The sequence below is a fragment of the Balearica regulorum genome, chromosome 14 (assembly GCF_011004875.1).
Source record: "Balearica regulorum gibbericeps isolate bBalReg1 chromosome 14, bBalReg1.pri, whole genome shotgun sequence".
In the NCBI taxonomy this organism is placed as follows: Eukaryota; Metazoa; Chordata; class Aves; order Gruiformes; family Gruidae; genus Balearica; species Balearica regulorum.
This window is the reverse complement of record NC_046197.1, coordinates 21,141,774-21,155,243: the sequence shown is the minus strand read 5'-3', so window position 1 is coordinate 21,155,243 and position 13,470 is coordinate 21,141,774. Positions and strand designations below refer to the sequence as shown.

General features: G+C 51.0%; 1 protein-coding gene across 1 annotated transcript; it reads left to right on the top strand.

Annotated features, from left to right (window-relative positions):
- The first annotated feature begins 4,773 nt into the window (after positions 1–4,773).
- Positions 4,774–12,286, top strand: GRXCR2 (glutaredoxin and cysteine rich domain containing 2). The gene is made up of 3 exons (XM_075766340.1): positions 4,774–5,797; positions 8,318–8,533; positions 10,345–12,286. Exons 1-3 carry the CDS (start codon positions 5,453–5,455, stop codon positions 10,522–10,524), a joined length of 741 nt encoding a protein of 246 aa, XP_075622455.1. The 5' UTR covers positions 4,774–5,452; the 3' UTR covers positions 10,525–12,286.
- The last annotated feature ends 1,184 nt before the right edge of the window (positions 12,287–13,470 follow it).

Here is a 13,470-nt window from a genome sequence, read left to right as displayed (position 1 = left end):
CTCTGTAGCTAGCACTGAGCACCATGCGACCTGTGTGTTCAGCCAGATCTGGCTGGGGCAGCTCTGATCTAGAAAATTCTTCAGACTTCTTAAATGACTCATTTAAAAAATGTGATTCTTTTAATGTCAGATAAAAGATTACAAATGTCATGAGCTGCTTGCAGAGATAAATGGGAGACAGCTAGAAGCAGACCTTTGCCTGTCTTGTCTCATGCAGACTGGTTAGTAAGCCCCTCAGTATAAAACAATCTCAGCTAAGACCTTCTTGATGCTGCTGAATAGGAAAATAGAGCAGTAATTTGCAGAATGCTGGCATGTGCAGCTACAAGTATACCTTAGTAAATAAAAGTATCTCCTGACGCTATAAGGCTGTAGCAGTGCAGACCTCCTTTACTGGAATGGAAGCCTGGCTGGAGCAGCCGCTTGGTCAGCTCACGATACAGAGGGGTGCTTGACTCGGGTGAAACGAGGGGAGCCAGCAACAGTGGAGGCCCCTGGCCGGGGAGCTCAGACTGTGCACCGGGCAAATGCAGTATGCGCTCGTTCCAGGTCCCAGTCTAATCCCACATGCTGTACTGGGGTAAAGAAACAAGTGCTGCAGTCAGGCATCAGCCTCATCGATGTCTTCCTCAGGCTGGTGAGTGAAGTAGTCTGGTCTCAGTCACTCCATTGAGCATTTGCTGTGGCTCTGTGGCTGGTACAGGACTCCTGTAGCCAGGGAACTTCCTAGGCAGTCTTACATCAGTGGTGGGGTGTCCCATGTGCAGATGGAGTCACCTCTCCCCGTGCCTGGTCCAGCTGCTGCCAGCCCATCCTCACATCTGGCCCCACCAGTGTGGAAGTGTGGCTGGTACATGGACCTCAGTCTGTGCTGGCAGCAAGTTTGGTTAAAAGGGAAGTCACTTTTCTTCTTTATTTTATGAGATCAGAAATATGAGGATTCTTTCCTCTTTTTTTAATCCCCAAGGCAAGGAGAGGCCAGGATCAGCTTCTGGCAGCTCTGCTTGCATGACAAGGAGCTGTTGTGGCCGTTCTGCCTGCTGGGTGGCAAATCCTTGTGGCTGGCAGGTTAAAGGCAGCAAGTCCTATAGAGAGGATGCTGTTATCGGGAAGGTGCGCTCAGGCTGTTCAATGTATGGAAAACTCTCATTTTGTAATGAATGACGAGGTGCAAACACAGGCTGTCAGGCCAGGCGGAGCAGCAACCGTGCTGCCTGCAAACGCCCTTCTGGGATCCCAGGCCCTGCTTTTTATGATTGTCACGTAGCGCGTTGGGAAACGTCCCCGGTTTGCTGTCACCGTGCTGTGAACAACCGTCCTGCCGGCAGCGGCACCAGCCTGCCCGGCCCCCCGCGGCAGCGGGGCTGTGACACGCAGCACATCCAGCCCGGCCGCTGCGCCCCGGCGGGGGTGGTGGGAGAGGAGCGGGTCCCTGCACGGACCCCCAGCGCTGGCGCAGCAGGGCTGACCTGTTCCCAGAGCACAAACGCATCTGGAACCTCCTGATGGCAACTCTGCAGCTCAGAGGGGAACGGGAGGTGGCGGAGGGCAGCCTGAAAATCGGACTGAAGAGCAAACACGGAATTGCTTCCGAAGAGCCAAAACCCAGCTCTGGCTTGGACAAACCTCCTGGTCCTGTGCTGGGGCTCTGGCTGACGCTTCTTATGTTGTTGGTTTTTCTGCTTTCACAGTGACTTGTCTTGACACCTGAGCCATTAGCCAACGAGCTTGCTAAGCCCAGTGGGCCGAAGGCTGAGAGGGATATGACTGCGCTCTCTAAATACATCAGGAGGTAAAAAACTATCAACAGAGAAGAGGTATTGCCCACTCCAACTCCTTTAAATTATCAGCTAAAATCATCTTCTTGACCTGCTGATCTGAACCTTTCTGCTTGCTACTCCCACAAGCTTGTGTCCTTGCGTTCAAGCTTCTACCGTGCTCCTTTGGTTCCCTCATATCTGACCTCTTATCCATGACCTCTGGTCCTTCTTTGTGTCTCTAGTGCTGGCTCAGGCTCCTTTGTCTCTTCTCCAGCAGTCGCCCACAGACCTTACGTCAAGACGCCGTGTGCGCTCAGAATAACGTGAGCAGGGGGGCAGGTCTGAAGCATTTGGGCGTTGCTGCAGTTGAAACCATAACGTTCTTCCCCATCCGGATCCACTGCCTACCCTGTGCCCTCACGAGGAGGAGGAGGATGGTAGTGCTTGCTCTAAGGAAGCAAACCACAAAAAACATTTTTCAGCAAAACTTGCCTTCAGAGTGTTACAGTCTGGTTTGCTACAGCTTTTCTTTCTGTCCTACTTTGCAGTGAATCAGGGTACGTACAACAGATCTAAACCAACGTGTTACGCTCCTTGGGGCAAGGACTGTCTCTCTCTGTTCCGCAGAGCCTCCAGCACACTTCCAGCAGTCACTTCGTATTTCCTGACACGGGGAGGAGGGTGGAGAGAGGCCCTGCGCTAGAAAGACAGATGTCATTAAAATACAGTGGAAAAGAGTCTGAAGTAAAACATCGTGCAGTGATGCTCTAGATCATGAAACTTAATGATTTCGCTGCTGTATGCAAAATGATTATTGTTGTATTTTTAGTAAGGCTTGTGCTAGCTGTGGGGAACAAGCCCACGCTGACACGAGCCGCGTGAATGCTGCTGTGCTGGCAGGGCTGTAGCAGGCGGCGTCAAGCTCCTCGCAGCCCGTCCATCCTTCGCCCCGCGCTGTAACGCTCCGCGGCTGGAGCGGGGCAGGTACGGCTTTGCAGACGGCCTTGGAAAACACCACCCGGAAAGTCCCTGTTGGGATGCGTCATGTGGAAGGTTTGGCCTGAGTTGTTCAGAACAGCTAAGAAATGCAGCAAGGCTGTTCAGAAATCTTTTCTTTGCACGATTTATCTGTACGCTGACATAAAAAGTAGTGCATGCGTATCCGAGCGTGGAATCCCTCTGCACCAACCTGAACAGCAGCCTCAGTGTGCCGACCCTGGGCTTGCACGGGGAACACGGGGCTGCAGGGCTTCGTGCCGCTGCAGGAGGCTGAATTTTACCCCGACCGCAGCCCCTGTGCCGGCAGCCACGGCGGGTCGCAAGATGGCAAATCCAGCTGATACACTGCAGAGGCCGAGATTGTTCTGACAGGAAAATTACCGGGCCGGGGTGGATTTGTGGTGGTGTGACAGCACAGTAAGTAACTGTGAGGATGGGAAGTCGCTTTGCTCGTCTTGCAAGCGCAGGTGGTGGCAGTGGTGCTCGCGCTGTGTTCTCTCATTGCTGCTTTGAACTTTGTTTCCTGTTTGATTGTTCCCTTAATCAAAAGAAAATGAACTCCAATCAAGGTACCTTACAGAGTATGGTTTGTGTCAAATTAAGACCGCTGGTGTACTTTTGAACAAGCAGTAACACTGAAGCCTGATTCACACAGGACTTACAAGAGAAAGGGGTGGATCAAGCTTCTCAAGTAAATGCAGCAAGAGCTGAGTTTGATTCATGCAAATCAAAGTTTTCATATAATGTGAGATCCTCCTGTTTGAGATAGGATGGGAGACTGACATGAGCATTGTAATAGTGTTTTGGAAATGAAAAGGGCGTATCTGCGGCTGGATGTTTACCCAGGCGTGTTCATGCATGTTCCCTTGGTGGAATATACATCTTTTACGTGTACTTACGATGAGGCTCCCAGCATCCCAAGGAACCTGCAAGAGCAACGTCTGCCACGACAGAAGCCGCTCTCAGCACAGGAAGACTGTTCAGTTGGCTGGAAGATCTGTGTTGTGCATTATTAGTATACAGCCTTCTAAGCTGCTGTCCCATGACTGCACAAACTTTTAATAAACATAATAAATCTATTGAGAACATTAAGCTTTAAAAGCTCTGGGTTTGAATTAAAAGAAGATAGCCTTGGCAGGATGTAGGCAGAAAGCTTAGTTTAAGTCCCACTCAATGAAACTGCATTTAAAAGTGGAAATTTACTGAAATCTTGGAACTTGAAAGAAGAGAGATTTTTAACTCCCATTGTGTGTGCTGGATACAAGGAGGTAGCGGGAGATGTTTAACGCCCAGACAGCAGTTACTCTGATGCATCTTGTACTAAACACATTCTTCGTTATTTCCCTCAAAAGGAAGGACAAGCCCAAAGTGCCCAGCTGGGGGTGGGTGCAGGGAGCGCACCCCTGCTTTAACGGGGTGGCGAAGCATGCGGCAGGAAGGCGTCAGTTTTGGGGTCACTGGCGGGGATCTCTGTCGATGGGCTGTCGTGCGGAGGTGACTTGGGTCATTGCTCACTGCCGTCAGGATGGAGGTTTGGGTGAATGCTGAGGAATTGAAGCCATAGACCGGTTTGGGTGGGCAGGGACATCCCAGCCCACCCAGTGCCACCCCTGCCATGGGCAGGGACACCCTCCACTAGCCCAGGTTGCCCAAAGCCCCATCCAACCTGGCCTTGAACACTGCCAGGGAGCCAGGGGCAGCCACAGCTTCTCTGGGCACCCTGTGCCAGGGCCTCAGCACCCTCACAGGGAAGGATTTCTGCCTCCCATCCCATCTCCATCTCCCCTCCTGCAGCTTGAACCCATTCCCCTTGGCCTGTCACTACAGCTCTGCAGCAATTGCAGAGCTGCCGCCGCACGGAGCCCGGCCCTGCCCGGCGCTGAGGCCTACCGTCCCCTGCCGCTCTGCCCCTCGCGCGCCGCTGCCCTGGCTCCCGGAAAGAGAATGGTCGGATGGGCGCAGCTGCGCTTTGTGCTCGTGGGCACGCGAGGGCTGTGGATGAGCAGGGCGTCGGGCCGGTGGCTCTCGGGAGGTGACTGCGTTAGAAATGAAAAGCAAATCCTGAACGGTCAAAAGGCCCTGAAAGCCAGCGAGAATGACAAACAGGGATTGAAAGCTAAAGAGGGAGAAAATCTTAATTAGATCTCCACCAACCTGTAGAGGAACATATTTGGATTAAAATGAAATGGAGCTTTGTACTCTCAGGGTTTCAGAGCGAGAAGGGAAGAGGAATTATTCACACTTGCTATTTGTGAAGCTGGATTGCTTTTTCTGTGAACTCGTCTTTTTAACTTCTCACCTTGTCAGAAAACTGTGAAAAGCTGCTGGGATGATGTATTTGGGGTAGTTCTTATCACAGCACATAGCAGAAACATTTCCATGGTTTTAGAGCATGGGCAGAGTTCCCTATTTAATCCCATCCTTTAATCCCAAGATAACTCCTTTCCCCTCGTGGTAAGCCAGCCTGTCCACCGTCTGCAAACCTGCCTTACGCTTCGCTGCCATTGATATTTTCCCTTTGTGAATATCTATCAATATTTAATACCGTGGTGTCGGTTTTGCTGTAAGATGAGAGGAACTACTAGAAACCTTGAATTATACATTGCGTGGCTGGGGGACGCTGGGGAGAGTTTTCTTTTGGACCCAAAGCTCTTGGAGTTGATCTGCAGGACCTGCAGCTTGAAATCCTAATAATGGAAGAGCACCAGAAGAAACTCAATCAGCGGCACGAGGGAAGGCCCCGCAAGGTGAGGTTCAAAATATCGTCAGCTTACAGCGGTCGAGTGTTAAAACAAGTCTACGAGGATGGGCAGGAGCTCGAGCCCCCAGCCAAAGAGCACTCTCGGCGTCGTCTCCGCCACAGCTTCGAGCCAGGGGACCATTTCTGCGGGGCAGAGGAATCGCCAGAAACCAGGTTTTACTCGCCGACCAAGCTGACTGCCCAGCGGATCAGCATATTCAAAGAGGATAAGAAATACGGTCTCACCAGTAACTCGCCTCTCCTCAGCGACTGCCCCTCAAGCGACAGCCACTGCAGGGTAAGTAACGTCCAGCCCAGGGCTGGCGAGCTGCCTGGCAACCAGCTTCACAATAAACCATTTTTGGAGTAACAGGAGTCTCCGGCTGGAACTGCACTCAGATGAAACTCAGTCTTGCCAGTCCAGGGTTTTAAAAGGGTGACTGTAAATCTTCAGCTTTTATCCCCCCAATTCTGTATCCTGCTTACTCTGCAGGTGGCAGGAGCCGCGTGTTTTGCAGCAGTGCAGTCAGCGAGCAAACAGCATCTGCTAGCTGGGCTCCATCTTGCTGAGTCGATTTACATCTGTCCATTTTGCAGAATAAGAAAGAACATTTCCATATATATCAATATCTATACATAGTAATCCTAAAGCAGTCAAATGTAAGGTGGATGTTATCTTAATTAGTTATATTTAAAACATTAAAGTTGCATGACTTGAGCTGGCAAAAAGGTTAGTGCCACCGGCAGCGTGCCAGTGAGCCGCGAGCGAGGCACCCGCGTCCTCTTTGGCTACTTTGAAAATCCCAGCTTAGTTTCACTGGATACTTTGTTAACGTGTAATTAGTGCCATCGATATAAAAGTGTCTCTTTAGTCCTAATAAAAAGCCAGTACATGTGTAATATATGTTAAATTGATCAATACACAAGGACTATGTCGAATTCGATTTATGTATCTTTTACTGCTCTTTGGTTTTATCAGACCTAGATGTACCAAGTAAACCATTCATATAGCAATGGCGGCATGTCGGCACTATTGATGACACAGCCACGTCACAGATACGCAAACTCTAACCGGAGTTAGTTACGTTGATATAATCAGCAGACTTGTGAGACTAAAGGTGAGTCTGCTCAGAGAAAAGGCGACAAAAAGGAGGACGGTGTGAGGTGAGCTGGCCGAGGCGGTACCAGGGCTTTCCCTGTGAGACGGCTCGTTCCAAGCCAGGTCAGATGGAACAAGGAGCTGTTAGCATCACCAAAAAGTCAGCCCGTTGTCCGCTCCCCCTCGCACGCCACCCCAGCCCTGCAGCCCTGCTTGGTGGCAGCAACCCAGCTGCTTCCAGGAGGTGAAGAACTGCATCTCCCCAGAGAAATGTGAGGTCACTCAAGTGCACCAACCACTGTGACACTCAGGACGCTGTGTCGTCATCACTTCTGGTCTTTGGGTAAATAAGAGATGTCACTCTGGCACATGACTAAAGAGACTGAAATACTTTAAAAAGTATAAAATACTTTTTATGGCCTTGACTTGAATACATAAAAAGTCTGTTAATTCTTGGCGCTAATCGACGTTGCGTATAGGAAACCCAGGTGGCCGATAGTTGAACTCTATTTAGTTGATACACTGGACATGTAGTTTAACTGAAAATACCAAACCACGATGAATCTCTCCTGCCCAAAGACAGAGCACTAATGTGATCTTATCCGTACCGTTAATTTGTTCTGCATTCTTGGGCTACGCTCATCTCCATTCCCCACTTTCCCCAACCATAAATACCTCTAGTAATCACGCTATCCAGTACCGGTTTTGTTTTGTGTCAACATGCATTTGGTATTTGGAGACACCGTGTCTGTGTAACAAATATGAGGCTTTTAAAGCCTTCTGCAGTGGTAAAGACTTGGGCTCACCCACCTCCCTCTCCCCGCTACTCCCCATAGAGACACAGGCACCAGTTGCCAGGAGGGCCACCAGCCCGTGCGGCCCCGGCAGGGTATTTTCTTAGGAGAACATCTCCTTTCGCGTCGCTTCTTGGCACGGATACTTAAACAGAGCAAAACATGAAGAGTGTAAAACAATAGGCTCTGGTAACTGCCACATGATACCTAGCGCAAAGGGAAAGAGGGGCCAGGTAAGCAAAATGCTGCTCTCAGAGGAATGTTTGACCATACCAAGTTTAGCTTTAAAATCGTTAGAAAAGAACACAAATTCAAGTGTGCCTGGAGATGGTTATTTAGACTGGCTCCTCCCTGCTAGGAACACAATTTAGCATTAGATAACGAGGTTTTTTATCATCTGACCCTTTTGCCAGCATTAATAAATTACAAAAAAAAAAGCTTTCTTTTAAATCTGAAAAACCCCATCAAAAGCTGCAGAATAGGTCACCATCATGGGGAATTTCTACTTCTGGCCAAAGCCATGAGAACCCCCTCTCCACATTTCCAAAGAAATGTGGAGCAGTCTCCAGTGCAGAGGTTGCTTTTCCATACATGCCAACACCACTGCTCTTAGAATTGTGCCTTCTTTTTTCCCTTGCACATGGGTTGGAGTGAGAATTTACACCGCAGAAAGCCTTCCCCATCCAGAATGTGACGTTAAACCGAGGCTCCGAAGATCTGACCCAAAGCCTTGGTCTGATCCTGCAGCCCATGAGGCACCCTCTCCACCGCCGTTCTGCTTGGTGGTGCTGGGGACCTGGCTTGTGCTGCAGAGCCAGCCGAGCTGATGGCCGGGCGGAGGGGATGTTCTTCTGGCAGCCCAGGGATCATCACTGTTTGTAGGGTACATTTATACAGGCGAGACACTGATAAGATCCTTCTACAGGCTTCCCCAATTCTAGATTTTGGCAAGATCGTCATCTACACTAATAACCTGAAAATCATCCGTGCACCAATGGACCAGAAAGAGCTCATGAGGAGAATCATCCAGACAGAAGGAATAAATGACTGGGCCTTCATATACCGGGAAAGGAAAGAAAGGTTTGGTGGTGGACATAAAAAAGATGGGGGAAAAAAGGTTGTCTGCAACCAGTATATGCAGGTAAGAGAAAACGGAAAGTGCTTTTTTTCCCCCTAAGGCTTTTGGGTCTTACAGCCCTGGTCAGACCACTGAGTATTGCCACCCAAGCCCCATCTGTGTCTGTGTCTGGCACTTCACTACATTTGGATTAAAAGCATCACTTTGTTCCTCTTTCCACTCGGGAGATAACCAACCAGGGCTGCAGTGCAGTGTGCACTCTGGGGACAGCTGTTCTGGTTCCAGATGCTCGTGTCTCCCACTTGATTCTTCCCCTGGAGACCACTGACGTTCCCGTAGCTTGGCTTGGGTCCATCCTCCGTCACCGTGTCCCAGTGGAATAAGAGCAGGCCGGGGTTTCTCCAGCCTGGCAAGGCTAAACACAGCTGCTCTGTGGCTGAGACTGCCGGAGGCTAACACTGTAATATCAGCTGAAGTAAGATTGTGCCTTCCCTGTGTTTTCTCACGGGTTAGTCTTTGTTGGTCAGAATCCCAATTAGTCTGACCATAATTTGATCCCGCGAAATGTAATGTTGTCACGCGGGGGCAATACGAAGCGTTACAGTTTTGCAGATCTGAGACTGACCTGTGCTGAGGTCACCTTGGTCCTTCTGCGGCCACGAGCCTGGCTTATGGCTCACTTGCACAGAGACCCCATCAAAACTGAAAACAGCCCTGAGAAACTAAGTAGGAAGTTGGGGCTTTGTCAGTTTTGAAATAAACTTGATTTTCAGAAAGAGGGCTTTAACATAAAAGCCCAGATTCATCCCATCTACTGGCAGACACCTATCTGAGCCATCAACCAACCACTTCTGGCCTTTGGGGGAATCTATGTGGACAAGGACCCCCAGCAGGTCACTGATGGCCGTCCTCCAGTCGCCCTCGTGGGGGGAGCACGCTGTGGAGATGGATGGCAGCTCCTGGAAGGCACTGTTCCAGAGAACTGTGTTGGCCTTGGAGGAACTCAGCAAAGTACTTCTGCTCTCCTTGATGCTTGGGAACAAAAAGTAAAACTCAAAGGCCCTAAACCTATGATTTTTGTAGAGTAATTTTGGAATTTCTATACACTGGTATTATGAACATTTATTTAAAGATGACAAAACCACAGGAAGGTTATTCTTCTGAGAAGTCCATTCATTTGGAGTATCAAATTCATAAGCAGCCACCAATATGAAGCATACCTGGCAGCAGCTCCCCATATCGCAGTTAAAACCTCATTCTATAGTGCCATGTAAAGTAGAACTGCTGCGGAGGAATGATGCAGGGCTCTGAACGTGACATCAAAAGAATGAACCTACGCCGTGCTACATTCTTCCTGTTGCAGATATTTAATCATTTCTGGGCTTTGTGGAAGCACTGAATTTTAAGGTGGGACTTGAAAGAGGCTGCCTGCACCCTGGGAGAGAGTTGCAGGCACAAGGGACAGCTTGAAAGAAGCTGGGATGAGGGATTTGGGGCGGGGACAGGGCGAAGAGAAGTACTTGAAGTAACGAAGCATGGCTCAGACCTGAGGATACAGGGCTGAGAAGGTGGATGTGTTAAGAAACGACAGGAAGAGGGGTGGAGCTGTGCAGACCCTTGGAGGAGGAGAAAGATGAATCTGAAAGTATTGTGTTAGAATCCCAGTCACATTAACTTCTCATTTTCTAGAAGTATCCCCAAATATACGGGAACCTTTTTCTTGAAGATCTTGCTGTAGGGAACTGAATATTATTGGCCAAGTGGCATGTCAGGAGCAACAGTTACTTAAAAGACCGGAAGACAGAATTTCAAGAATGTTACTGACTTTGGTGTCTGATAGCCACTAACATTTGTTTCATGATTGTCTCTTTCAGGAAGGAGATGCTCAACACGGCTGTTCCCAGTGTAAAGGGTCAGGCTCTGCTCCTTGCTCACTGTGCCATGGAAGCAAGTTTTCGATGCTGGCAAACAGATTCAGAGAGTCCTACAGGGCTCTCCGGTGTCCGGCTTGCAACGAGAGCGGCCTGCAGCCCTGCCAGATCTGTGCTGCCTGATCGGGACCACCATCCCTGCAGCAGGCTACCAGCACCCAGCAATGCTTTGTTGAAAACTTATTGAACCTTCAAGCAGCCCCACTATCACGACAAGTTTTTACAAGATGGGAAAGGCACGCTATACATATCTCACCGTAAACGTGAATACTGTACCTCCGCTACCGACTGTCCCCCTTGGCTGCTACACACGCCTGTCTAACTTGAATCGGGGCAGCCCCCAGGGTCTGCAGGGCGACATCCCCCCGGCACAGAGGACGTGATCAGCACTCGCAGTTCAGCACCTGTGTAAATGTCTCTGCCACCTGGAACTCAGCCGAATTTTGCCGGTGCTGCCCGTTAGGTGTTTGGTGCCCAGCACTGCTGGTCCTGACCCACCAGGCACTCCAGTAGCACCAGTAAAAGCTGCAGAAGTAGGCACAGTTTGGGCACGCCGGTAAGGTGTCGGGGTGTAGGGTCTGTCTGTACAGCAGCAGAGCGGTGCCTCCCCGAGGTTTGAATTTGCTGAGGGCTCTAAAACGACACTGTCTGTTGTAGCTAACGTCGTACTTGTCCTGCAGTGTCACAAGCATTTCCTGAAGATTCTGCCGATTCTTGCATCTGCTTTAGTGGACACAATGATTCCTTTGGGGTCTGATTTATGGGAAGAAATTGAAAACCCTTCCCAAACCTGGAGCTATAAAAAATGTACAATTATTTATTATTATAAACAGAAGTTATTAAGTTTTTAGCCTACTTATGAGGAAGTGCTGAACTCAAATTCCCCTGTACGATGCTCAGCACTTTTCAGGATCAGGCTGGTGGTGAGCAGGACTTCTGTTGCTTAATATTAATCCCATGATGTAATCTGCAGAAGGTAAACTCTAATTAGCTGAGGTGAAGCAATGATGTGGGATACTCTGCAGGCTGCCACTGGTGGCACACAAGACAGGGGCTTCAAGAGGCTGAGGCAAACAGGGGAAACAGTATTTTTTCCCAAAGCATTAACTTATTACATTTTATATTCACAAGTAATGTTAATGCATCCTTAACTCGCATATTACCTCTGAGACTCTGATGAGCTGAGAGACTGCTCACGTGTTCTTCATGCTGAGGTTGCGAGCCTAGACAGGGTAATTTATGGCCAAGTTTCTATTTTCCTATGGTAGGTTATAAGATTTCTCTGCAATACTTAACTGATGAGAAATAATGCCGTTTTAGCTTAGACTTCCATATGTTGCCTACGGAAATTGTTCAGTGGGTACTGAGGGTCTGTTTTTTCAAAAAAAGTGCATAAATCTATAGCAGATATTTGATTGGCTTCATTTATCGTATGAGGATCTGCAACACAAAAATGTAGTCCTTGGGGTATTCACTGAGGGCAGATGAGACCTCACAAATCAGAAATTGTTGTCAAGCGGATCTCTTCCCTCAAATTGGACCTGTTTGATCTCATCGTTTGTTGGGCTTGTTGAAAAGTTTGCTGGCCTAAGATAAGGAAAAAAAACCCAGGCGAAATGTTTACAATAAAACTAGATGCAAATATGCATTTCTAAAATCAATGTTTATTGTTCTTCAGTAATTATGATGTTTCTCAACCACTATTACTCCTCCTGGCTGCGTCAGCTATTCCCATCCCTCCCGGCACGTCACGGGGGCGATGCCTGCGGTGAGGCTCCACGCTCTTCCCTCACCGAGTCTGGAGTCCCGGCCCAGCGGGCACCTGCCCCAGCGGACCTGGGAGCAAAGAGCTCGTCCGTGCACGGCGCTAGGGATGGGCTGTGAGCGAGGATTTGCTCCCTGGGCTTTAAATGCATTCAGTTTATTTTTGGTAATACATTGACTTGATTTACCCAATAAATGCTCTCTTATTTTATGTGAAAAAGAGGTTTGAGCTTTCCTAAAGCATCGCGGTGAGGCTATTGTTCAGGCAATAGGCTACTTTTAACAGCCAGCACTGTCTTTCCCGTCAGCCCGCACTGGGCCCAGCCGGCGGTGCAGGGCACGCTGCGAAGGCCGAGGTGACCCCGGCTGCAGCCCTCGCAGTCAGCGTTGCCCGTGTCCACGCTTTTGCCCAGGCCGGTTCTGTTGTCAGCTTAAAGGGGCACAAATCTGACCAGGGCTGTGGCCCAGCACTGCTGTGAGGCACCAATGCCGCAGGGCCAGGGCCAGGAGCTGCAGCTGAAGCGCTCCCGTCCTTCCCGGGGCACACCTGCGGCCTCTGCCCCGCGACCTGTGCAGGGCCCGGCCCGGTGGCTGCTGCTGGTCCGCAAAACCCCCCGCAGCCCGGCGCCCTCCTCCAGCGGGACGGTCCCCGGCCCGGCCCGGTCCGGCTCGGCTCTCCGGGGCACGTCGGAGCGGCGGGGCGGTGGCTACAGCGGCCCCACACAAGATGGTGGCGGGGCGGAGCGGGCAGAAGCGGGGCCGGGCCGGGCCCTGGGCCGGAGCCCGCCACGGGGTGACGGTGGATGTGCACCGCGTGTGCCGCGACCCCTTCGAGCAGGTGGCGGCCGCCCACCTCCGGAAGGTAACCGGGCCGGCCCGCCGCCCCCCGCCCTGCCGGGGCGCTGCCGGCCGGGGCAGGGGCCCAGGAGCAGCACAGGAGCAGCACAGGAGCAGCAGGAGCAGCACAGGAGCAGCAGCGCCTCATGGCGGCGGCGGGGCCCGGCCGTGGGCTGTGCCCGCTGCGAAGCCGCGCTGCTTAACTCCAGTTCCAGCGGTAACCGCTGGCGCTGCCCCCGTTCTCTCTTCAGCAGCCTTTCTCCGGTCCTGTTTGCGCGGTCACTGTGAGGAAAACCGTGAATCTTGCCCGTGGGAGAGAGAACCGGCGTGGGTAACGCGCCGGAGCGGGGCCAGGGCCCCGAAACGCGCCGTGCTGCCGTGGTCCCGCCGCCGTGGCAGCCTGGCTCCATGGCCCTGCCCTGGCCCTGCGGGTCCCGCTCTGAGGCCTTGTGGGGGTGCCGGCCCTGC

Coding starts and splice junctions, on each gene's coding strand:
- GRXCR2 (XM_075766340.1), top strand. CDS start 5,453: ATGGAAGAGCACCAGAAGAAACTCAATCAGCGGCACGAGGGAAGGCCC. Junction 5,798..8,317: donor CAAGCGACAGCCACTGCAGG/GTAAGTAACGTC, acceptor ATCCTTCTACAG/GCTTCCCCAATTCTAGATTT. Junction 8,534..10,344: donor TCTGCAACCAGTATATGCAG/GTAAGAGAAAAC, acceptor TGTCTCTTTCAG/GAAGGAGATGCTCAACACGG.